At 45.8% G+C, this 26,144-nt stretch overlaps 1 protein-coding gene across 6 annotated transcripts in view; it reads right to left on the minus strand.

Moving 5' to 3' along the window:
* The window catches only part of sez6b (seizure related 6 homolog b), a 210,298-nt gene that overhangs the window by 17,322 nt on the left and 166,832 nt on the right, over window positions 1-26,144 (minus strand). For all 6 annotated transcript variants that reach the window (XM_068585588.1, XM_068585589.1, XM_068585587.1 and 3 more), the window contains 4 exons: window positions 19,640-19,834; window positions 18,474-18,612; window positions 10,172-10,368; window positions 7,119-7,313 (listed from right to left, as the gene is read on the minus strand). In XM_068585588.1, coding sequence (XP_068441689.1) covers window positions 7,119-7,313; window positions 10,172-10,368; window positions 18,474-18,612; window positions 19,640-19,834 — 726 coding nt within the window. The remainder of the gene's footprint in view (window positions 1-7,118; window positions 7,314-10,171; window positions 10,369-18,473; window positions 18,613-19,639; window positions 19,835-26,144) is intronic.

Below are 26,144 nucleotides of genomic sequence, written 5' to 3' on the forward strand. Positions count from 1 at the left end.
TCGCGGATACAAGCGGCCGAAATGAGCTTCCTCCGTAGGGTGGCCGGGCTCAGCCTTAGAGATAGGGTAAGGAGCTCGGACATCAGGAGGGAGCTTGGAGTCCAGCCGCTACTCCTTCGTATCGAAAGGAGTCAGCTGAGGTGGTTCGGGCATCTAATCCGGATGCCTCCTGGACGCCTCCCATTAGAGGTTTTCCAAGCATGTCCAACTGGGAAAAGGCCCGGGGAAGACCCAGGACACGCTGGAGGGATTATATCTCCCGGCTGGCCTGGGAACGTCTCGGGTTCCCCCAGAACGAGCTGGAAAATGTTGCAGGTGAGAGGGAAGCCTGGGTCGGTCTGCTGGGTGTGCTGCCACCGCGACCCGACCCCGGATAAGCGGCGGAAAATGAATGGATGGATGTTTTTTCACTTTTTACTAAAATGACCCCAAACTCTCTATGCAGCTCTCAATGTGTAGAGACCTACAAAGTCCTACTCTCTTATCTGTTGAGCCAAAATCATCTTGAGAAGAATCAGAAAATGTTTGCACAATACTTTTCTAATCTTCTTATCCAACCATGATGCTTTCCCCCCCACTTTCCATTTAATGGATTGATTGAAGAACTATTATTATTTCAATGCTCATATCCAATACTGAGTCAATTATCTACAGACATTCTCTAAGTAACTGATTTCACAGTTAAAAGATTGTTGGAGGAATATTGACTGACACAATTACTGAATATAATTAAACTGAGCTGCAATTACCGTTTCAATGATGCACATACGTTGCCCCATGAACTTATATGTATCAATTTACATCTGCAGTTTTAATATTTTTGGACTAATGTTATTACATATAACATATTAATTTGCATTATTCTGGTGAGATCTGTTCAATGTTTTGTCCTAAGATTTATATCTTCTATATCTCACTGTCTAAATTTCAGTGAACTAAATATATCCAGATGACTATTAGCTCAGATTTGCACCAATTCATCTTGAAACCTGATACCTTGTAATAAAAATAATGTTTCAATAATAAGCGCTAAATAATGAAACAATATAGGGGCTAAATCCACACTGCTACACAATCCCATATGCATGAAGGAACACCTCTAGTCTCTTCCTCCAGCTTTAACCCCAACAATCCTAGGGATGGATCTAATAGAAACTGCATGTGACAGTTTAAAGAAGGGTGAGATGAACAGATCAAGATTAAGGACTGAAGCCTGTGGTTCTGAATATACAGGCTAATCCATTTCAAGAACCAGTTCCCAAATTCAAAGGATTCCAGAGTATTAATAAAAACCCCATTCCATAATTCCAATGCGCCTGTAGCTGGCAAAAATAACTACTTGATTGATTGTACTAGGCAGACTTGTTAACCTAACCCAGCCTCAGAATAAACCTGTGTTACAATAGGTGCCAGTTTATTAATGTATTTCTTATAATTTAACAGAAAAGACACCTGTCTAACCAAGGAGGCTTTTCCAACTATATCCTCTATAATCAGAGCCGAAGCAGCTCAGTTCTTCCATACTAACAGGTGTCTCAGGTATACATATGTGAGTAATAATTTTCTTGAGGGTAGTCATCACAGGTCCGGATTCAGTTTTAATTCAGATTCAGATTCCGGATTCAGATTCAGGTTTGTCCCTCACAGGGATCCTTACTACTGAACAGTACCTGTTCAGAAAAAAAGAAGACAGATTTATAAACTATGTATGTATGTATGTTAACTTGCTATTGCGCCAGAGTGCCTGTTATATTGTTTTGATAACATTACTTTAAAAATAAAAGCATGCAATATACTAGTTTTTACTTCATTATGGAATTTGGCACATAATGTGATTGATCACAATTAATCGCAGAAAACTCATTTGATTAATCAGTTCATTTTTTTTTCAACTTTGCCCAGCCCTAATAAAAACCCTCACTGCAAAGACCAGACAACCACATATATATGTTTTGTGTGTTATGTTTTATATAATATAATCAACCTTTGTCAGTAACATCCTTGTTGTAGGGTCATGATGTATTGTCTGTGTGACTTGTTCGACTGTATCTTTTTTAAAATAAAGCACCCATAATCTTCTTATGAATGAAACAAGTTGAATACATAGGCAATAATGAAAGGACAACTTTGCCCAATTAACTCAAGGAAATGAGTTACCCCCATAAAAGAAGCTATATAAATACTAGTTTCTTTTGAAGCAGTACTGAATTGAATGAACAACAAAAGGTTGCCTCGAAGGAAAAAAAAGAATTAATGTAAAGAGTATGCAGTTTCCAGGGTTTTTTATCATAATAACTAAATTCCAGACAACTTTAAATGCATATTGTACAAAACGTGCAATACAATATGAACAGGATGTGGGAAGGCAATTCACATCATGAAATGAAGTCAAGGGTGTAGGTTTGGTCTTAGCATTGGTAGCGACCCCCGCCATAAAAAAAAAAAGAGTTGATATTATGTCGAACAGGCCAACTTTATTAAAACATTATAACATTTTTGTAACCTGGAAATGATTTAAACATAATAACACTAATACAAACTTAGTTTAAATACAAATCAGTATTCTACACCAAATGAATACTAATAATAAATAGTTAAATAAATAAATGAAAAAATGCCAAAATGCTAAAATGCCAATATACAGTATACTATATATTTAAAATATATATATAAAATTTTTTTTTCCCAGTTGTGGAGTGAAAAAAGACAAAAATAAATTAAAAGATGTCAAATCAATCTATTCTGCAGCACTTAATAGGCTATACATAAAGTGTTTTCCTTCTTTGTGCAATTATTAGTTAGTTGTATTTTCTTTTCTTCTGATGTCTTTTTTAAATACACCAAAAAGATACCTCCGTCTATCATTCACAAAAATTAAATCTTGGCCTACATCTTTAAGATCAATCATGTCCAGAGCAACCGTAACTTCTTGAGCTGAAGTTGCTGTGCTTGATGAATTTGGGATCAGGCTGGTGTGTTCACTCCCCATGACAGGACTCTGCTACACGGACTACCTTGATCGTCACCGTCACTCAAACTGACTGTTCCCTATAGAGCAAAGAAAACGTAGCTTAGTCTGAACACGCATGTTTTAACATAATAATAATGCGCTTAAAACAGGTAGACAATGTATACACTGTCAGCCATGATAATACACTTCAACATAGAATCAATGTAAGACCTCACCTGGTCAAGCTGCTGCTCCCTCAACTTGCACTACATCTGCACGGGAGTTTCCTGAATGCATTTTAAAAATAATGCTCTGATAAATAAATGTAGACCTTATGAGTAGTATATGTATTTATTTTGAAAGCAATTTAGAACATTTAGGAAATAGTTTCAGATTTTATGTCACAGCCTTGTTTTCTATTCAACATCACATAATTCACAATCCAAAGTGCTGGTATAGCACCTGGAAATATGTTATTTCATATTTTTTACTGATTTAATATGACTGTGTCCATTTCTAATTATTTACTTTAAATGTGTGTTTAAGTTAATTCACAAGTTGTTACTCCAATGTTTGAGAACATTGATTAACTGTACACATACTGACTGAAGAGACGACAGTATTGTACTCACCCTGTAAAAGAGAGCGCTTTCTCTCTTCACTAATTAGAGTAGAAAGACGTGCAGTATGCAGGCTGGAGACCAAAACGTGTTTATGTTCAACCTGTGACTCGTTTTAAAAGAAGTTGCAAACCGAAGAAGGACGTGTTTGTGGACAGTTCGTTTTAAGGGTGCAGCATAAGGTCAGATTCCTCAAATGTCCTTCAATTGCATTGCTAATGCAAGATAATTCCTAACAAAATGCCATGAGTAGGATCTCATCTAAAGCTCTGCTGGTCCAGCTGGTTCAACCTCACTGCATATTTTTCATTGGATTTCTGAGTTCCCTGAATGCATTTCAAAATAATGCAGGTTTGCACTGTGTGAGTAGTTAGCCTGCTACTAACAATGCTGAGACCAAACGAAATACTAATATGAGGCTTTATTATTTCCTGGCGTATTTTAGTAGCTTACAGTGCCAGACTACTGTCAGATCTTATTCTGCATTTACGACTCATGTAACTTAGTGTTTCTGACTCCACACTTTTCCACTCGCTGTCTCGAGGGTCCATTAGAAAACATGGACATGGATTGAACAAAGTATTATACTCGGAGTCAAAATCCGTTTCAAAGTTTCTATACTATTACAGACGAGTAAGTATGCAAATAATTTGTCCAAACTTTGGTCATGACTAGTCCCTATGGACTCTATGCAAACCTACGCCCTTGAATGAAGTGCATCTAGAAGCAATTTGGCTCTTATAACAGAAGCTTTGACTACTTTGGGATCAATCAGTGATCTCTGTTTGTTCAGAAAGTATCAGACAGTCCAGCTCTGTTGGTTAGTTGGTTGGCCAGGTTACACGAGTCCTCGGAGGATTAACAATGAATGAATTGTGTGCAAAGCCAGAAACACAGGATGGAAGGATGTTGGCTGCCAGTGGGGCTGGTCACTGGAGCCGCTGGTGATTAATTAGCGACAGCTAACCACAAAATCTAAACTTGTTAATCGTCACATTCCTATCCTGACAATTATCCTACTTTCCTGACAGTGTGCCCATGCGTGCGTGCGTGGTAACCTTATAAAAAATACAGTTACAGGGTGTGTCCCAAATCTCTAAATTGCCGTCTCCTCGCTCCTCGACTGAACCGGAAGTGGTTCTGCGTCGCCATATTGAAGGCCGTCCCAAAGCTCTTATTCGGCTCGGAGGAGCGAGGATCGAGGAGTGAGGAGGGAAATTGGAGGAGCCATGATCGAGGAGCCCCAAGCACAGACTTCCAAGAAAAGATTTAACGCTGGACACGCCCCCTCACTGTTCCTCTGTAATTTGATTGGACGCTGCAGCTGAGCGAATTGATCGCTGGAGTTTCATAGTAAAGTTTTCAGAGTAAAGACGATCACAAAATAAACGTTATATATGTTTGTGTTTTCTTATTCACCATCTGGTTAACATATGTGTTCATGTAATTAAATTCAGAGAGCTGGAAAAAGGAAACACGTTTTACAATATGTATGGTTATTTTATGTCACAATTAGAATTTCGAATATCGACATAAAGAATTAATAAATAGGACACATTCCGCTGGTAATCGATCCTGCGTATAAGCACAACACAGTATATAAATACTCAATGCAGTTTGTTTAACAGGTAACAGACTACAGAGAAAACATCTCCACTCTGACACTGATGATAGCTGTGTCTTTATATAAGTTGTAGTTTAAAACTACTAAATCAACTAAAAAAAACAATCGTTTTTATCAATATTTTAATTTTTATTGGAATGTTCGCTAAATCCGGTCCGGACCAGAAAACAACTCCGATGACTGACAGCTGATCCAGCTGTGATCAGCTGTCAGTCGGCTGCAGTCATCAAAAACCGACGTCACTTCACATGACGCTTCAGAGGAAAGGACGTCTCGTGTTTCTTAAAAAACATATTTCCTCACGTCTTCTCTCCTCGCTTAGTTTCCTCGCGTCTCTTCCTGCATCCCTGGTGGGCGGAACTTAGACGCAAGGAAGTGAGGGAAACGGGGATGCCATTTAGAGACTTGGGACGCACCCATAGACTTATAGACTGTATAGATTTATTTAGGCGACTGTGCCTCAATGGTGGGCAGGGTCGTTCTTCAATCAGAGGATTGGCGGTTCGATCCCCTCTTCCGCTAGCCCATGTCGATGTGTCCTGAAGCAAGACACTTAACCCTAAATTGCTCCCTTATCTGTGCCTATGGTGTATTAATGGTTGATAATCCTGATGGCACCTTGCATGGTCGCTCCTTTCATCAGTGCGTGAATGGGTGAATGATGACTATTATGTAAAGTGTCTCTGAGAAACAATCAGCCATTCTTCTTGTACTTGTTGGGTTTTGTAGAATTGTAATAGTCTGGTGTGTAAATATTGGACTTACACATAATAATAAAGAATTGTTTAATGTGCATATTAAAATACAAGAGAGGGTTATGATAATCAATAAGGGATATTATTATGGAAAATATGTAACTGTATGCATAAGAAGGTCACTGTATGTTTTGTATTACTGTGTTATGATTATGGAGTGAATGGATTTTGAATAGTCTGCATGTGTTAGGATTGTGTTACTGTAGCTTTAAGAGATAGTCAGGGTGCGCAGAGGACTCTCTGCTGAGGACAGCTGAAGAAACCGCCCCTGAGACAGCGTCGGCCAACAGTAAGACAGGGAATAGTCTTAGGTGTGAAATTATGGAAACTAACCAATGGTGGCCATAAGCCAAGCGAATGAGCGGTATTAAAACCTGGCGCAGAGCTTTTCTCGGTCTTTTTACTTCGTTGACCGTTGGGGTGACAGCTAACTGCGTGCAGCCTGTGGTTCCGGCCGAGATTTAAAGAGCCTTGATCAAGTATTGTATCAGTCGAATTAATCATCTCTTTTTATTAAATCTTTTTTATTATAACTTTTTGATTCTGGTACTTCTTTCTCCACGACCGAGGATTTTGGACATTTTATTCTTCATACTTCATAACTGTAGCAGTTACGTTTACATATGTGGTGTGGTTGAAATATATCGAAAACATAGAAAACTGTCCTGGGCCTGAAATCGCACCTTCATTTATCCATTCGACAGTATTTTCTACATAACAGACACTCCATAGTTAATGGAGTAGTAGTAGTACCGATGAGTACATTTAGAATTTGAGAGACACAACTTTGTGCATTGCTTTGTATATATCATGGGAATTAGAAAGGACTTCCTAAAAGTTATAATTCATAATGATAATGTTTGGACTAAAATGTCATGAATGAATAATTACTCGTTCATTCTCATTGATGTCTTAAGTCGTGCTTGTGGGTTTCTTCCTGTTCTGTGGCAGCCAGCGTTACACATTTACCTGCAAGGTGATGAAGCTGCAAGGCGATGAAGCTGTTTCACTAGTGAACTTGGAATCAAGGCTGGATTTGTCTGACATGATCTACCAATATCATCTCCTACATATGTTACCTAGTTGGTAATACAAGTTCGATGGTCACTCTGGTACTAAAGTTGTATGCTCTCAAGTGGATGATTCAGTGACAGTGTTCGTGTACCAACCTCTTTCACAGCTCGGTAGGTCGCCGCTCCAGGTGAGGTCCCATTGGCACATGAGAAGCTCAGCACCAACCACCTGATAACTAGGGTAACACTGGTAAGTCACCACGGTGCCCTGAACCAGCTCAGGGTGAGATGAACTCTTCCAGCCATTAGAGATCTCAGGAAGCTCCGGGCAGGTGTCATTACGAGCTACTTCTGCAGGTGTGTGAGAAGGGTGGGGAGGTGTTAGAGAGAGACAGTAAGGAAGTGAGAAAGGCCGGACATTAGGAAAATGTAAGGTTTGAGGGACATAAAGATACTAATGTCAGTCAGTCCCTCTCTGCACTTTGAACACTTTTATTAATCGCAAGACATTTTAACTGCTGGCTAATCTCAAAAGATGTTTCAGCATATTCCTGATCCCCTGAAGACAATCCTTAAAATGTTCATTTACTTTCGGGCCTGTTCTACTTTTGCACTGAAGAAATCACTAAATGTAACTGCCCTCAATTCCGGTCTTGTAGACTGCCGTAGTCAGGAATCGGGCTGGAAAGATCACTGCAGACACTTCACACCCTGGACACAAGTTGTTCCAACTCCTCTCCTTTGGTAGGCGCTACAGAGCACTATATGCGACGGGCGACTGTGGCTCAGTGGTGAGCAGGGATTGTCTTTCAATCAGAGAATCGATCCTCGGAGCCGCTAGCCCATGTCAATGTGTCCTTGAGCAAGACACTTAACCCTAAATTGCTCCCGTAGCTGCACCTACGGAGTATGAATGTGTATGAATGGTTTCTGATACTGATGTGGCACCTTGCATGGTGACTCCTCCCATCAGTGTGTGAATGGGTGTGAATGGGTGAATGATGTCATGTAGTGTTAAAGTGCTTTGAGTGGTCGGAAGACTAGAAAAGCGCTATACAAGTACAGGTCCATTTACCATTTATGCCAAACACGGGAACAGCTTCTTCCCACTGACCGCCACTCTGATGAATCTTTTTTTTAGATTCATCTTTTTTGTTTATTGTATATAAATACGTAGAGCGAAGTGAAATTAAATTCCATGTATTCCAACACAAATGGCCATTAAAGCTGATTCTGATATCAACTTTACAAACTAAATATCTTTAGTGTCATATACAGACTGACATACACATTAGCTCACGCATGTTCTTAAGAAGACGAAACTTTGTGAAACTTTATGATCGAACGGTCTTTCCCCCAGCACCACTCAGATATCCACAAAAAAAAGTTATGCAGAAAAAATGAGTTCACACATTTGTTACTTCTAGACTAGACTACTGCAATTTCTGCTGCTGACGCTTCTCTTTTTCCGTCTGTATGAATACATGGAACATTAATGCGCATTACTAACTTTGATCCTTTTCCAGAGTATTTGTGCTTTCTCTCCTCACAGGTTTAAATGGATTGCGGTTTTATTTGGACCCTGGCGCTGCCCAACACCTTCTGCTATTATCATTATTATTATTAGTTTCATTGCAATTAGTTTTGCTAATACCATTGTCGCTTTTATTATCATTCTACTAGATCCACTGTTATTTTGGTGTGTTTTTCATCATCCGACTGCTACTTATTATCTGAGTAATTTGTGTCATATACATTGAATGTGTTGTAACTCTGTTATGTTGTTCATTGTGTACACATGACATCTGTTGCTTCTGTCCATCCTGATGGTGGGACCCTTCTCTTTTTTCTGTGATTTGGGGCTATACAAAATGAACTGAATTGAATTCCTACACAGAGAACCTATACAGACATGCCAGTTACTGGTGTGTTTTTGTGAGTGATGCAATGGCAGAGTGGACAAAACTCTGTCTCAAGGATCTGTAGTAACACATTTAACAATTAAAAACACTCGGTCAGTGGCCCTAAGCTTAAAACTATGCAGCAGGTGCAGGCCCTTGGGATTCTAATCGGACAAACATATAAAAATAATTTCACGTGGAAACTATAGAAAAGCAACATTCTCTAACGTATTGTGTTTACATGCCAATAATGAGATTCACGAGGAAACTGTAATATAAGCTTTCTCTCCCTTTATTCCTCTATGTCCATAATCTGTATTCTTTATTTTTATTTAAACCTTTATTTAACCAGGAAAGTCCCACTGAGATTAAAAATCTCTTTTTCGTGGGAGACCTGGCAAAGACAAGTAGCAGCGTAAAAAACACATAGTTACAGACAGAAAACATAAAACAAGACAAGTTAAAACAGTCAATTTAAAAAAACATTTACATTTTAGGGAACTTGCCGCTACTTCTTTGATTCTCGATTTAAAAGCGGTCAGTGGTTTTAAAACATTCTGCAACATATTCCATGTTAAGGGGGCAGAGTACACAAAAGCCCTTTTCCCCATTTCGGTTCTGGCATTCGGGACAGTGAGCATAAAAAAGTCCTGTGAACGCAAAGAGTGTCGTTCGACACTTCCCTGTATGATGAAAACACACAGGTAGTTTAGGAGCAAGCCAAGGATTGCCTAGTAAATAAAAGTGCCAGAGCCTCACAGTGGCCAAAGCAGGCCATCCCACCTGAGAGTATGACTCACAGTGGTGAATCAGAGCTCTACAGTTTGTAATGAACCGCAAAGAAGCATGGTAAGCTGTGTCCACCCTACAAAGACAGCCAGCAGAGGCATGCTTCTACAAAAGATCACCGTAGTCCAACACAGGCAAAAAATTAGCAGCAACTAATCGCTTTTCTATAGCCTTTATCGCCTCCTGAATATATGAACTCTTATCAGATATAGTGTGCTGCTGGAAAGGTCCCGCCAACACAAAGCACAGCCTCTTATTGCTTCCATTTTTTTTAGGACTGCAAAAACAACTTCCATCTTCCTCTGGGTAGAACTCACTGATATAATTCTGATACACCAGAATAATATTAGATTTTAATCATAAATTAAATGAAAGAATACTTCAGCATTCTAAGAAATATACAAGACCAAAAGTGAGACGAGCAGATGTAGGAAGTGCAGAGCTGTAGTCAGAATGTGGGTGGCCTATAGTTTAGTCTATGTGGTTGAGTTATCCATGGGCACTGCTTCTATGGCTTACCAAAGAAGTGGATTATGAAGCCATTGCCATAGCCGTAGATGTTGGTGGCAGGGTCAGACTGGAACTGGATGGTGAGGTCTGCTGTGGAGGTGTAGAGCTTAAATCTGGACTGTGATCCTCCATACTGACCCAGTACTTTAGCTGTAAGGTCATCGCCATCAAAAAAGGTCAACAGATCATTCTTCCCAATATTCAACCTGAAACAGCAGCACACACACAACATCACATATGTGTTTGTCTACCTCAACCAGCTTTAGTAATATTTTGTTTGTTTTTATGTGCACAAAAAAAACAACAACAGGTAGATATAGATTCTTTTAACTTTCAACTCTCTTGAAATGATTGACAACTCCAGGTTAAACCAAGGTCATTAATTACTGAGGCAGATCATTACATGGGTGGCTGTTGCTCAGATGAAAGGCCAAATTGTAAGATTTACAGTTCCTTGGGAAAGACACTCAACCCTGTGACACTCAACCCATGAATGCAGATCCATTTACTTTAGAATATTCACAACGGGCAGCATGGTTCCTGTTTCCTTGCTCCTGAGAAATTAATTGTCAGAATAGGAATGTGACTATCAACAAGGTGAGATCTTGCAGTTAGCTGTTGCAAATCAATCACCAGCGGCTCCTGATAAAACTTTTTAGCCAGCTAGAGATTGAGCTATGTAGAGTGCCGCTGCTAGCCATTTTGGTGCCCTAAGCGTAACTTCTTCATGGTGCCCCCCCCGCCCCCCACCCTCACCGGTGAAAATTTTTTTTTTGTTTGTGCCAGTTTAAAAGTTCATCAACACACACCAACCAGCACACACTGTACATTTGAAAGTGCAAACTTTTCTTCAGTAAACACATACATTACATTGAATAATAATATGTACAAACAAGAATAGTCAATCTTCTTAAATAAAAGAAAGATTTAGAGGACGAAAAGTCACAACAGCTAAAACATGTAAAGTGTAAAGTTTGACCAAATTATCAAAATAAAACAAAGACATAATTTTTGAGAGAGCCATAATGGTATTCTGTATGGATCAAGCATTTCCACTAGTTTTGGGAGGCTCTATAGAGGCACAAGTTTGCATTTCTTTGCTGCAAAATCACTAATGAGGTCATCATATGAGCTTCTGAGTCACTTCACCATTGATGCTGGTGACAGCAAGACCACTTATACGTTCCTGCCCCATTGTTGACCACAGGTATGTTTTAATGAGCTTTAGTTTTGAACAACTTCTCTTAGCAGAGGCAACTGTAACAGGGCACCAGGCTCCAGGGCACAGATTACTGTTAAATGTTTCTCTTTTCACGGATACAAATAAAAAAGGCAGTGTGACAGCCGCCTGTCCCGTGCCTCGCGCCGGACAGCTCCAGTTGCGCGCAGCACGTATTTGGTAGTGATGTGTTGTTCGTGAACGATTCGTTCAAAATGAACGAATCCTTACAAGGACTCAAGAGTAATGAGTCTTCTCAAAAAAAGATTTGTTCACGTTCTCGTGGCCGCGCATCGGGACTTGCATAGGCTCAGCCAAGGAAACAAAAATGATTTGTTGAATGCAGGTCACGTGAAAAAGGAGTCAAAGACTCATACAAAGACCAGGTCGGGAAATGAACCAATCATTTCAGTTTCCTAGTACTGAGCCTTAAAGGTCACGTGGGAAACGGATCCAAAGACCCGTATGCGGCAGATGAACGAAAGCGGAGGTGAACACGAGGACCCGGTCAGGAGTCCTGACCGGGTCTTCGGATTAATGATTCGTTCTTCTGTCAGAGACTCATATCCGGCAAGAACGAATCATTGATCCAAAGGAGTCCTGACCGTGTCTTTGGATCAATGATTCGTTCTTCTGCTGGAGACTCATATCCAGCAGAAGAATGAATCATAGATCCAAAGAGTCGGTTGGCACAAGAACGGATCATAGATCCGGAGAGTCGGTTGGCAAAAGAACGAAACTTTGATCCAAAGACACAGTCACGACTCGTTCGTCTGATGAACGAATCGGCACAGGCTCAGCACTGGCAGCCAGCTAAACAGTAATGATTCGTTCACTTGACTGGGTTTTCGGTACGGATCTTTGGATCACTTTTCACGTGACCTGCAATGGCTCAGGAGAGGAAACAGAAAGTATTTGTTTACCTTGCATTTTTTGTACTTTATTTACAGTTCAGCGTAATTGTTTGCCGTGATAATTAAATGGTAGTGTGATAATAAATGACCCTTTTCAAATAATCCAAACTGTCACGATGCATTATTTTAATGCGGGAATTTGATGCCCTCCGCTCCCCCCGCCTCCCTCCCCTCGGCCTGCTCCCCGCTCTCCCCCGCTCCACCCCCCGCCCCACCCCCCGAAATAAACGAGTGATTCGAAAAAAGATGATTTGTTCATCCCAATGAACGAGATTCAAAGATCTGATTCGGTAAAAGGATCTGGTCTTCACATCACTAGTATTTGGAGTTGTCTCCCCCCGTCCCCTGTCCTACCGTCCCACCGTCAACGGCTCCCGGAGAATATATGTCCCTCTTGTCTGCCTTCACAACTTGAGAGCCCGTCAGCTAGTTCGAGCAACGTCAGCTAGTTCGAGGTGTATGCATAACCATTACATTAGCAGCGCACATTTCCCGTATTTAACAATAATTAAGCATGGACTGACCAGAAGAGATGCACGAACATCATCTCACAGTTTCTTTCTTTTCCTTTTATCTAACCCTGACTCCTGTTGTCGTCACTGAGAAGGGCACCACGGTGAGCTTGGAAAGTTGAATGTGTATTTGTTTTTGGGAGGGGACACCATCGTAACTTTTTTTGAGCAATTAAATATATCTCTTGTTCTGCCTGTTTTGTGGTATACACATGCCTAAAAAGTGCCTAATATTTATATTAAAAAAAAAATCGGCATTATAATTATTATAACTATGAGGATTTTTTGTTGCATATTTTTTGGTGCCTCCCTCCGGGCCTTGTGCCCTACACACAGCACGTAGTGTGCCTTATGGGAGCGGCGGTGCTGCTATTTTCTAGCATTCACTATGGGAATGCTAGAAAATCAAAGGTTCAAGAGGGATAGACTGAATCGGCACACTGCAAAGCCTAAGAGAGGATGAAATGTTTATTTTTATTCACAAAAACTGAAGGAAAGGACTATGTGAGGTAGTGAACAGACAAGATCTTGAATAGGGACCGTTTGTCTTTCCACTGACAGAACCATTAGTCCTCAGCACGCACGCACACGCGCACGCACGCACGCACGCACACAGGAAAGATACATGGTCTTAATTCCTAAACAACTTGAATAATGCTAACCTTAAATCCTACTCTTAAACACATCATTATAGGAGAGACCTGAAAAGATGGCTTCACCTTAATAATGATTTTGTCCCTTGAAGATCGACAAAATCCTCACAAGCAAAGTAAAATGAGTGTGCCTTCAAAATCCCTTGCGTTCCATGTTTCTTTGATAACGGGTAAAGCCTCTCACCTGCTCAGAGAGTGAAGAAAATTGAGAATTAATGTTGGCTGGCTTCAAATTTGTTGTCATTAAGCTAAACAAGGCTTTGTACGTCTGTGGAGAAAAATCAATCAAAGCCTCCATTCCCTGGCACTAATTTGATTTAGTTCTATTTAAAAAAAAACAGGTCTGGGTTCGGCCTTGCCCATGGGACAAACACATTACCCCAATGCTGTGATTACTCTTATCACAGCATGATCTTCTATTTCCAGCTTTCTAAAAGTAAGAAGGAAGGGGATGGTTCCAACCAAATAGCATAGGAGTAGGATGCACTTTGAATCGTTTACCATCCTCACTTTAGGTCAAAACATATTGTTGATTGTTGTTATGGAAACCAAACGTCTATAAAGTCACTCACGAGTTTCAAGACCTTCATTTTGACCTACAATCCACATTAATCTGCTGCAGTTTTCCTCTAATCACCATGCTTGGGTGGAATTGAGAATCGTTACATTATATCAATTAACAATTCTCAATTCCACTCTCCCAGCGAAGCTACAGAGATAAGGCACAAAAGATCCCCTCCATGCCTCGTACTACTACACTGCATGTTTGATCGTTACCACTGGGAATCTATGACTTGTTGTAGGTTGACCAACCTGCTACATTGATTTGAATTGGAATATTCGTTGTACAATTTCTGAAAAGTGATGTGGATTGTGCCTTAAACCTGTATCCTCTCGAATAGTCATCAGGGGTCAACTCCTCTGGTTGTAACTCCTCTGTCTATGAGAAAACACACCGATTTCCAATTTTATTTATTAATATAGCAACAAAATGTTATGTCTCCGGAATGCTTTATGCGAGTGGTGTCAAACTAGTTTTAGTTAAGGGGCTACATGCTGCCCATTTTGATCTCAAGTAGGCCTGGACCAGTAAAATCACAGCATAATAATGCATAATTAATAACAATGTTTCTCTATGTTTAAATCATTGGTGAAGGTTTTTAGATGATAAACTCTATTTTAAGGTCTTTCAACAATTACCTAGAAACATAAAGACCAAAAATTCAGACATGAGTCCTCTGTTTATCTGCCTGGGCTCTCCTCTGCAGATTCCCTCGCTTTGTGACACGTTTGTGGCGCCACTTTCATGATGTAATCCATGTTTAATGACTTTTAACACAATAACATCAGCGCTCACATCAATTGCCTCCTCCGCGAATCGCCACCTTAACGTGGTGGAGGAGTTTGAGTGGCTCAGTGAGCCTGGGAGCTATGTTGTCCGGGGCGTCAGCCCCTGGTAGGGTCTCCCAAGGCAAACAGGTCTCGGGGGAGAGCCAGACTAAAAGCGGTTCAAAAAACCCTGATGGAGAGCAGCACTACGAGTTTAGTCACCTCGCCCGGACAATGGAAACCGGGGCACCCTCCCGGAGCCAGACCCGGGAGGCGAGCTCGTCGGTGAGCGTCTGGTGGCCGCGCTTTTGCCCATGGGGCCCGGTCCGGCTCATCCCGAAGGAACAACATGGTGCTGCAGCCACTCCGTGGACTCACCACCCGTGGAGTGGATCATCGGGGTCGGGTGCAGTGCAGACCGGGCGGCAGGCCAGGTGGAAGACCTGGGCGAGCCGATCGCCGGCAGCATGGACTAGCTCTATGGACGTGGAACGTCACCTCGCTAGCGGGGAAAGAGCCGGAGCTGGTGCAGGAGGTGGAGCGGTACCAGCTAGATATAGTTGGGCTCACCTCCACGCACAGCAAGGGCTCTGGAACCAAGCTCCTGGAGAAGGGTTGGACTTTGTCCTTTTCTGGAGTTGCCCAGGGTGAGAGGCGCCAGGCGGGAGTTTTTTCCAGTGAGCGAGAGGGTCGCCTCCATGCGCCTCCGGGTTGCGGGGAGTACGTGGGTAATGACAGTGAAACTTGGCGGGGAGTGATTGGGAGGAACGGCTTTTCCGATCTGAACCCGAACGGTGTTCTGCTGTTGGACTTCTGTGGTAGCCATGGTTTGGCCATCACAAACACCATGTTCGAGCATAAGGTGGTTCATAAGTGTACTTGGTACCAGAACACCTTAGGCCAAAGATCAATGATCGTCTTTGTAATCGTATCATCTGATCTGCGGCTGTATGTCTTGGACACTCGGATGAAGAGAGGAGCAGAGCTGTCAACTGATCACCACTTGGTGGTGAGTTGGATCAGATGTGCGGGAGACGGCAGGAAAGACCTGGCAAGCCCAAACGTGTTGTGAGGGTTGTGAGGGAACTGCTGACTCGGACTGGGGACATCGTCGGACGGTGGAAAGAACACTTTGAGGAACTCCTAAACCCGGCCAACATGTCCCCTGGGGAGGGGGCAGCGCTTGAAGACCTTGGGGTGGGTGCACCCATATCCCTGGCAGAGGTCACTAAGGTAGTTAAAGAGCTCCTTGGTGGCAAAGCGCCGGGGGTGGATGAAATCCGCCCTGAGATGCTGAAAGCGATGGACATTGCTGGGCTGTCTTGGCTGACACGCCTTTTCAGTGTCGCATGGGGGTCGGGAACAGTGCCCATGGACTGGCAGACCGGGGTGGTGGTTCCCATCTTCAAGAAGGGGGACCGGAGAGTGGCATCACACTGCTCAGCCTCCCGGGAAAAGCTTATGCCAGGGTGCTGGAAAAGAGGCTCCGACCGCTTGTCGAACCTCGGATTCAAGAGGAGCAGTGCGGATTCCGTCCTAGTCGTGGAACAGTGGACCAGCTCTTTACCCTTGCGGGACTACTGGAGGGGTCTTGGGAGTTTGCCCAACCAGTCTACATGTGCTTTGTGGACTTGGAGAAGGCTTTCGACCAAGTCCCTCGGGGGGTTTTATGAGGGGTGCTGCGGGAGTATGGGGTGCCGGATCCGTTGGCACGGGCTATCCGGTCTCTGTACACCTGCAGTAGGAGTTGTGTCCGTATCCTCGGTATTAAGTCAGACACGTTCCCGGTGGGTGTTGGCCTCCGCCAGGGCTGCCCTTTATCACCGGTCCTGTTTGTGATTTTCATGGACAGGATTTCTAGGCACAGCCGGGGGCGGAGGAAATCCGGTTCGGGGGCCTCGGGATCACCTCTCTGCTGTTTGCAAATGATGTGGTCCTGTTTGCTTCCTCAGACGGTGACCTCCAGCATTCGCTAGGGCGTTTTGCAGCCGAGTGTAAAACGGCAGGGATGAGAGTTAGCGCCTCCAAATCCGAGGCCATGGTTCTCTGCCGGAAACTGGTGGATTGCTCCTTCCAGGTGGGGACAACATGCCTCCCCCAAGCGAAGGAGTTCAAGTACCTCGGGGTCTTGTTCACGAGTGAGGGTAAGGTGGAGCGGGAGATCGACAGGCGGATCGGTGCGGCTGCAGCAGTAAAACAGGCGCTGTACCGGTCCGTCTTGGTGAAGAAGGAGCTGAGTCGGACGGCGAAGCTCTCCATTTACTGGTCGGTCTACGTTCCAACCCTCACCTATGGTCACGAACTCTGGGTCGTGACCGAAAGAACGAGGTCGCGGATACAAGCAGCCAAAATGAGCTTCCTCCGTAGGGTGGCCAGGCTCAGCCTTAGAGATAGGGTAAGGAGCTCGGACATCAGGAGGGAGCTTGGAGTCCAGCCGCTACTCCTTCGTATCGAAAGGAGTCAGCTGAGGTGGTTAGGGCATCTAATCCGGATGCCTCCTGGACGCCTCCCATTAGAGGTTTTCCAGGCACATCCAACTGGGAAGAGGCCCGAGTAAGACCCAGGACACACTCGAGGGATTATATCTCCCGGCTGGCCTGGGAACGTCTCGGGGTCCCCCAGAACGAGCTGGAAAATGTTGCAGGTGAGAGGGAAGCCTGGGTCGGTCTACTGGGTGTGCTGCCACCGCGACCTGTTAGAAGTTGAGGACTGTAATACGCAGCACAGGAGATGATGTGGGTTTTGTGATGATTCTTATTTGAGGAGGCCAAGGAAGAGATTGGTACTCAGCGCCGCCGCTCCCATAAGGCGCAAGACGCGCTGTGCGTAGGGCACGAGGCCTGGCGGGGGCACCAAAAAATGCAACAAAAAATCATCATAGTTATAATAACTATAATGCCAGTAGGGAGAGAGAGAGGCGACGGTGACGACGACAAATACGCACCGCCGGACGGCTCCAGTCCCGCCTGTCATTACATCCTCCACGGATACAAAAGATATGTTATTTTCTGATTGGCTGTAGCCCACTTCTTTTTTTTGATTGGCTGATGAGTGGCTCATCATGAATTTGTGTTTGCAGCTTTTTAATTTGTGAGACGTACAGATGACTTGGCTGATGGGAGGGCTGGCGGGGGGGGGGCTTGATTCCTTCGTGGTGAGGGCAGCGCGTGACCAGGTCATGTCTGCGCGCTGCGGCACATTAAATAGCCTGGAGTATTTTCAGCGTGAGAAATACGATGTGATGATGCATTAAACAATTAGGCAGGAACGTCTAAGTGATCTTGCTGTCATCAGCATCAATGGTGAAGTGGATCAGAAGCTGTCATATGATGACCTAACCTTGCAGCGAAGAAATGCAGACATGTGCCTCTATAGAGCCTCCTAAAACTGGCGGAATCACCAGTTTATTTATTATGGCTCTCTCAAAAATTATGTCTTGGTTTTATTTTGATAATTTGGTCAAAGAGGATTTTACACTTTACTTGAATGTGTGTTTTAGCTGTTGTGACTTTTCGTCCTTTAAATCTTTGTTTTATTTAAGAAGATTGACCTGGAGGGAGGGGGGGGGGGGGGTGAGGGGGCACCAGGAAGGGGTTATGCTTGGGTCACTGTTGGTACTAGTGTGGTTTCATGCATATCATGAGGACGCGGCTCAAACTGCACACGTGGAAGGCAAATACCTACACTTGAATGTCCACCATTATCCTCTTGTCCTCCTCAACGTGGATTCCCCAGATACAGTCCTGGCCTTTATCGTAGGCTTCAGGCCAGTTTGGAGACAGCACCACTCCAGCCGAGTCTGTGATCTCGCCACTACACACAGCTAGAACATAAGCACATACAAAACAATGGACAGGCGATGCTGACATTTATTTAATCCGAAAAGGGTTGGTGGTCAAAAATCGTGGATACAATTTATAAGTTTAATGCCAAAACATTACATTTTTAATAGTTCAATACCTCAGTTTTGATCTTTATCAAATACAAGATAGACCATAGAATATACCGTATCAGTACACATTATGTGCAGCCACCATGTAATACGCTATTAAGACGTGGTTATTTCACGAATGTCTGTGGAGCCATGTTGCCTCATTTGAACTTTAATACTCAAACATTCATCTCATAACGTCACAGGTCGGTTGAGTTGCTGCGAGCAATGTAATATGCTATTAAGACGTGGTTATTTCACGAATGTCTGTGGAGCCATGTTGCCTCATTTGAACTTTAATACTCAAACATTCATCTCAAAACGTCACCAGGTCGGTTGAGTTGCTGCGAGCAACTCAACCGATTCGGACATTCTAATAGAAAACAAGATAATCAGGCAAACTGTAGCTGAAGTTGCTCACGCCACACTCAATTAGGTCAATAGATACTTGAAGAGTTGTTCTTCTAGAGGAAATATTTGAACATCATTGGCCAATTCTGACAGCTCTGGTGTGAACTATGTTGTACTCTGCGTGAACATTTTGTTATTTTCCTAAATATTGGTTGTTGCCATTGTTTTTCAATACAGTAATTTATTGCATGTTTGTTGACTGACTAACACGGCAGCATAAGTTGTTCTTGGGTCCCATCTAATGTAATTAAATCATACTGTGATTTTATGTGTTTACAGTTGGAAAGTTGGACCCAACCATCAACAACAGCACCAAAACATTTCATTTTCAATAGTTGAGTACTGCTGAAATGTCTCTTAGCAAGATACTGACCCATATCTCTCATTTTAAGGAATCTTGTAAGCTTATTGCCTAAAATAAAAAAATGTAAATCATATAAAATGGAATATATTTAATGAAGATTTAGATGATTCACTTTAAAAAAATAAATAATATTGGTATACAAACCTCTGCAGGCAGGCTCGGTCTCGTTCCACTGGGGATTCTTGGGGTCCACGCATTCGATAGTGACAGATCCCTGTTCCAGTGTATAGCCAGGGTCGCAAGCAAACTCCACCACAGCTCCAATGGCCCAAGTGTTGTCGCTACTGGTCAGGTTACCATACTTCACGAAAGGTTCGTAGCAGTGGCCTGCTGCAAAGGCTATGGTCAAAGACATTTTCAGTAGTGGAAAGGACTAAGATTTTACCATTATTTTATTATTTAATTCAACAGCAGTGGTGATGTCAACACATGCAGAGGATGCAGATGTTGCCAACCAGTGGATTTATTTTTGGCTTCCATATCCATGAAGTTAGATACAAATAATTGTTCTGTATTACGCCAAATGTTTGGAACAGCTGATTTAATTCCTTATTAGGTGTAAGTATACCTCTGGTAGGCGCTATAGAGCACTGTAAGCCAAACCCACAAGACACAGGACCAGCTTCTTTCCACTGATGTACTGTTGATGAGACACCTCCATCTGCAATATTTGCACTTTTTTGGTACTGATGTCTTTAATGTCTTCTTTTGTGTTTTTTCTATATTCATTTTGTTATTGTATATTGTGTTTAAGTACAAAGAGCAAAGTGTAACCAGAGTCAAATTCTATACATGTGTAAACACACATGGCCATTAAAGCTGATACTGATGATTCTGGATGTTTGGAATACTTGTGAGATTTATTTTTTGCTCTGGAGATAACAATGTCAATCTATCCGGCTCACCCGCGGCGCATCTCACCCTGCTTGTGAGACACGCGCAATGGAATCTGGAAAGCAGGTCTGCGCAGCTTGTTGTTAGACCCCCTCGCCCCCTCTCATCCATGCTTGTGGTGGTGCCGTCGGGCGGAGATATTAAACATTCAGAGAAATACTTTCATCAAAGTCCGTACGTCTCACAAATTAAAAAGCTGCAAACACAAATTCATGAGATATCAGTGAGACTTTAAAGTCTCACTAATGTCTGCTGTGTCCATAACTCCATATATACATATATAGATAGAATCTCGACCCCTTTTTAATGTTTTTAATTTGTTTAATTTTTTTTTACTGATTTAAAAAAGGTTTGGGGGCTGATTCTGAAACAACATACTGCACTCCTCAGTCTTCTCAGTCAGGAGAAATCTCATTTAAAGTTAAAACATTGCATTTCGGCCACTGGCGGATACAAGCGGCCGAAATGAGTTTCCCCAGGGTGGCCGAACTTAGCCTTAGAGATAGGGTAAGGAGCTTGGACATTCAAGAGGGAGCTTGAGTCAAGCCTGACTCGTTCGTATCAAAAGGAGTCAGCTAAAGTGGTTTGGGCATCTAATTCGAATTCCTCCTTGATGCGTCTCAATAGAGGTTTTCCAGGCATGTCCAACTGGGAAGAGACCCCGGAGAAGACCCAGGACACGCTGGAGGGATTATTTCTCCCGGCTGGCCTGGGAACACCTCGGGATCCCCCAGAATGAGCTGAAAAATGTTGCGGGTGAGAGGGAGGCCTGGGTCGGCCTGCCGGGCCTCCTGCCACAGCGACCCAACCCCTGATAAGCTGGGGAAAATGGATGGATGGACATTGCATTAAACGATAAATATCTGGAAGGCTGGGCAAAGTTGAAAAGCATAATTCTTCTGCGTTTAATCGCATTACGCACCAAATTCAATATTTAAGTAAAAACTAGTGTATCACACGCTTTCATACTGTAACGTCCACACCAGGCCCGGCTCGGTTCAGCTCCACAACGGCTTACTCACATCCGGGAAATCACTTCTGACACCAGTGTAACGTCCACACCAGGAAGACTCACAGACGTTATTCTCATTCACTTGTTGGTTTATTAGACCAAGGTTCACACACAACTGATATAGTAATGGTGTTATTCGCTAACTCTAGCTCACTAAGCGTTTTCCTCACACTACCCCTAAAAGCAACCCACAACCACGTACTAGCCCCGAAAAACCCGCCTCTCCCACTGCTCCACCAATCACAGGCCACAACCCCACCAACCGGACGCTGCTTTCCTGTGATTGGCCGGAGAGAGAGAGAGATCCCTGTCCGAACATCCCCCCCGCCCAACAGATACCTGTACAGGGTCGCTACACTATCCCCCCTTGACAAAGTCTCTTGCCCCCAAGGGACAACCTAAACAACCACACTACCCCCAAAGAATGGACCCCACATGGAACAAAAAAAATGTGTACACATTTTTCCTTTTTTTTTTTTTTCTCCGGAAGATCAGGGTGGACTACCATCACTTCCAGTGAGACCAGGGCGCATTCTTGCCCTCTCTGGACCTAAGGTCTCACTTTGACTATTAACCGTCCCCTGTGGGGCAACAAAGTCTCTGAACCGGCCCGGGGCACTTCTCTGTCTTCTCACACGGCCCGTCTGGAGAACTGAGTCCCCTGGAGCAGAGATAGCGGGGGGGACTGCCTCCGACGCTGCCGGAACACCCCCGCTCCGGGCCTTTGATGAGTGTGTGTCGGGGGAACGCGGCGGAGCATTCCCCTGTGACCCTGATGTCGGTGGAGCCGCGACCCCTCTGTATGGGGCTAGACGGTCTCTGTGCAGTACCACTCTCCGTCCCTTGGGCGGTAACTGCAACCTGTAGACGACTTCGCCCACCCTTTCCAAGACTGTGCAGGGCCCGACCCATTGGCTGTCCAGCTTTGGGCACCGACCCTTCTTTCGCTGTGGATTATAAACCCACACAAGCTCCCCAGCCCGAAAGTGCTGCCATCTTTCCTTCACGTCATAGTTACGTTTCTGCCTCACACCGGCGCTATGTTGCTGCTTCCTCGAAAACTCATGGGCAGATTCTAGGCGATCTTGCAGTCTCCTGGTGAACTCGGGGCCCAGGGGAATGACAGAGGTTTCAGGTGGGCGGCCAAAAGCCATTTCTGCGGGGGTGCGCAGTTCTCTCCCCAGCATGAGGAGGGATGGTGTACAGGATGACGACTCCTGGACTGCCGAGCGACACGCCATGAGCATTAAGGGCAGGTGCTTGTCCCAGTCGCGCTAGTGCTGCGCAGTGAGGATGGCAAGCTGCTGACCCATGGTGCGGTGGAATCTCTCCACTAACCCATAACTCTGCGGCCGCAGGGGGGAGGTGCGCGTCTTGTGCATGCCCAGGCGCTCACACATAACCGCAAACACCCGTGACTCGAAGTTCCTCCCCTGATCACTGTGAATGGTCTCCGGTACTCCAAAACGACTGAACATGCCTTCCACTAGCGTCTCCACGACCGTCTCTGCCTCTTGGTCGGGGATAGCGTACGCCTCAGGCCACTTAGTGAAGTAGTCGATGGCTGTGAGAACGTAGCGATTCCCTCCGTCCGAGCGAGGCAGCGGCCCCACCACATCCACGGCTACTCGTTCCATTGGTGCCCCCACGAGAGACTGCTGTAGCGCCGCATGTGAGCGGCCTGGAGGTCCCTTTCGTGCTGTGCAGAGATCGCAGCGACGGCAGAAATCTTCCACATCTCTCCTGCACTGCCCCCAGTAGAAGCCCTGGCGTAGGCGACGTAGTGTTTTGGACACCCCGAAGTGCCCTGACCCTGCAGCCCCGTGCATGGACTCTAGCACCGCGACAAACAGCCCCTTGGGGACCACCATCTGCCATTACGCCTCCCCTGTTGCTGGCTCCTTCCAGGCCCGCTGGAGTACACCCAGACTCAGGCGTAGTGATTCGAATTGTGACCACAGCCCTTTGAGGGATTTGGAGGACCCAGCTACCTCCTCCCACTGCGGCCGCTGCCCGGCTCCCACCCACTGTATGGCCGCGTGTACGTCCGTGTCCTGACTCTGTTGGCGTTTCCACTCGACCAGGTCCACCGCATGCCGTTCCGTGACCTCCTCCAGCCGTCTTACCGCCGCACAGTCCACTTCCTCCTCTCTCAGGTCCTGCTCTCTGGACTCCCTTCGGTCACAATACCGACACTTGTCTACGGCACAAGGGCGCCGTGAGAGTGCGTCGGCGTTGGTGTGTTGTGCCCCAGTCCGATGCTCCACGACGAACTGAAAGGATTGGAGCTCCTCCAGCCACCTGGCCACCTGCCCCTCCGGCTCTTTGAATGGCATGAGCCACTGCAGAGCCGCATGGTCCGTCCTCACGGTGAACGCCTGCCCACATAGGTAGTATTTGAAGTGACGGACTGACAGCACCACCGCCAGGAGCTCCCTACGGGTGATGCAGTAGCGGCGCTCAGCCTTGTTGAATGACCGACTGAAATACGCCACCACCCGTTCTCCGTCTGGTCTTAACTGCTAGAGCACTCCCCCGATGCCTCCCCCGCTGGTGTCCGTGTCGAAGGTAAAAGGCAAGTTGGGGTCGGTGGCGGCCAGCACCGGAGCCTTAATCAGGGACCCCCGCAGACTATCGAACGCTGCCTGGCACTCCTCTGTCCAGGAGAACTCCCTGTCCTTCTGGAGCAACTGAAACAGTGGCGCCGCTGTCCCCCCGAATCCCCTTACAAACCTCCTGTAATACGAGGACAGGCCCAGGAAGCTTTTTAGCTGTTTCGGATTGGTGGGAGTAGGCCAGTCGGCCACTGCCTGCACTTTCTCCTGCAAGGTGCCGACGCCTTCGGCTCCTACCCTGTGCCCCAGGAAGGACACCTCCCTCTGAAGAAAGTGGCACTTCTTCGGGTGCAGTTTCAGGCCCGCTGACCTGATCCTGCCCAGCACTAACCGCAGTGATGCCAGTGCGCACTCGAACGAGTTGCCATGTGCCAGGATGTCATCCAGGTAGACCAGGCACTGCTCACGGGGAACCCCTTCCAACACCTTGTCCATTAACCGAACGAATGTGGCAGGGGCATTGCACAGTCCAAAACTCAGGACCTTAAACTGCCACAGGCCCCGTCCGGTGCAGAACGCCGTCTTTGGTCGGGACTCCGGAGCGAGCGGCACCTGTTAGTAGCCGCTGCGCAGGTCCAGTGAGGAGAACCATGAGGACCCTGAGACCAGGTCCAGGGACTCATCGATACGGGGCAGTGGGTACGAATCTTTCCGTGTTACCCCATTCACCGGCCTGTAGTCGGCGCATAGTCTCCATAGTCTTCTTCGACACCATGACCACAGCGGCCGCCCACGGACTGTCTGAAGGCTCTATAATGCCGGCTTGGAGCATGCCTGCAACCGCTTCATCGCAAGCATGTTGGCGCGCTAGTGGGAGGCGGCGGGGGCGGCACTTAATAGGCCTTGCGTCCCCTGTGTCTATCACATGCACTGCTAGGTGAGTTTGTCCTACCTCTTCTTCGTTCCTGGCCAAGATGCCCCGGAACTCCCATAGCACCTGCCACAGCTGCTCCTGCTGGCGAGGGTGCAACCCGTCCCGGTTTTTGTCCCATATTGCTTTCATCGCTGCCAGCAATTCTTGGTCCTCTTCCTGCACAGTGGGGTCAGCCACGGCTGCACTAACGCCGGATTCTGAGGAAACAGAGGGGGACAGATCTTCGGGTTCCACCTCTGTCGCACTTGCTGATGGGACAGACAGGGGCAGAGTAGGGAAGACGGTGGGCTCATTGTGATGCACGGCCCTTTTTGGAAGCTCACTGTGCCCTGTTGAAGGACCAGCTGGCAGCCCGCGGCCTTCAAAAAGTCCAGACCTAATATGCACGGGTCTTGTACTGTTGCTACCCACACCAGGTGGCACACAGTCACCCCCTCCTCCCCCCACCGGTAATGTCAGCCTCGCTCTGCCCTCCATGGGAGCCAACTCTCCCGTGACCGTGCGCAGACGCACCGAGGTGGGGTCAAGTACAGAGTTAACTGGAACCATCTCCGGTCTTACTAAGGTCACTGTTGACCCAGTGTCCACCAAAGCCATGCAGGCCACTCCTTCCACCATCACTGAGACATAATAAGAGTCGCCCTTACCCATACGCCCCACCACCGCTACAGGCTCCAGACCCGAGACGACATCCGATCCTGTGGCACACAGAGCCTGGCTCCCCCGGTTGTGCTGCTGGGCCCCCTCCTCCGTTGTAGGGGACTGTGAGCCTGGGGTTGGAGTTGTCGTCGGGGTCCGCATCTTCTCCTTTATGCGGGCCCCGAACCGTTTCCCTGCGACCTGCTTGACGTGGGGCACTCTCGGGCTAGGTGCCCCGGTTGTCCACACCCCCAGCAAAGCCTGGGACCTGGCCGTGGCCGGTTTGTTTGCTGCAGCGACACAGCTCTGATCCACTCAGTCATCTCGGTCAGCCATGCCGGTCTCTCCTCCTCAGCAGGCCTCGCCATCGCAGTCCTCACAGTCTGTAGTCCTTCTCTCTGACCGTCCCCGGCTACTACACTCCCCACATTCTCCCTTTCCACAGCCATCTCTAAGGCCGCCTGGAGGGACTGCGGGTGCTGCAGCTGCACTTGAACCCGTAAGTCTGCTGGATGAATGGCCCGAATGAACTGGTCCCGTGCCAGCTCGCTTTGAACTGCAGGAGGCATATGGCTGTACGCCCTCCACGTCATTAGCTAACGCCCTCAGCGGCTC

The sequence above is a fragment of the Clinocottus analis genome, unplaced genomic scaffold (genome assembly GCF_023055335.1).
Source record: "Clinocottus analis isolate CAN_PGR_092001 unplaced genomic scaffold, fCliAna1.0.p SCAF_2, whole genome shotgun sequence".
In the NCBI taxonomy this organism is placed as follows: Eukaryota; Metazoa; Chordata; class Actinopteri; order Perciformes; family Cottidae; genus Clinocottus; species Clinocottus analis.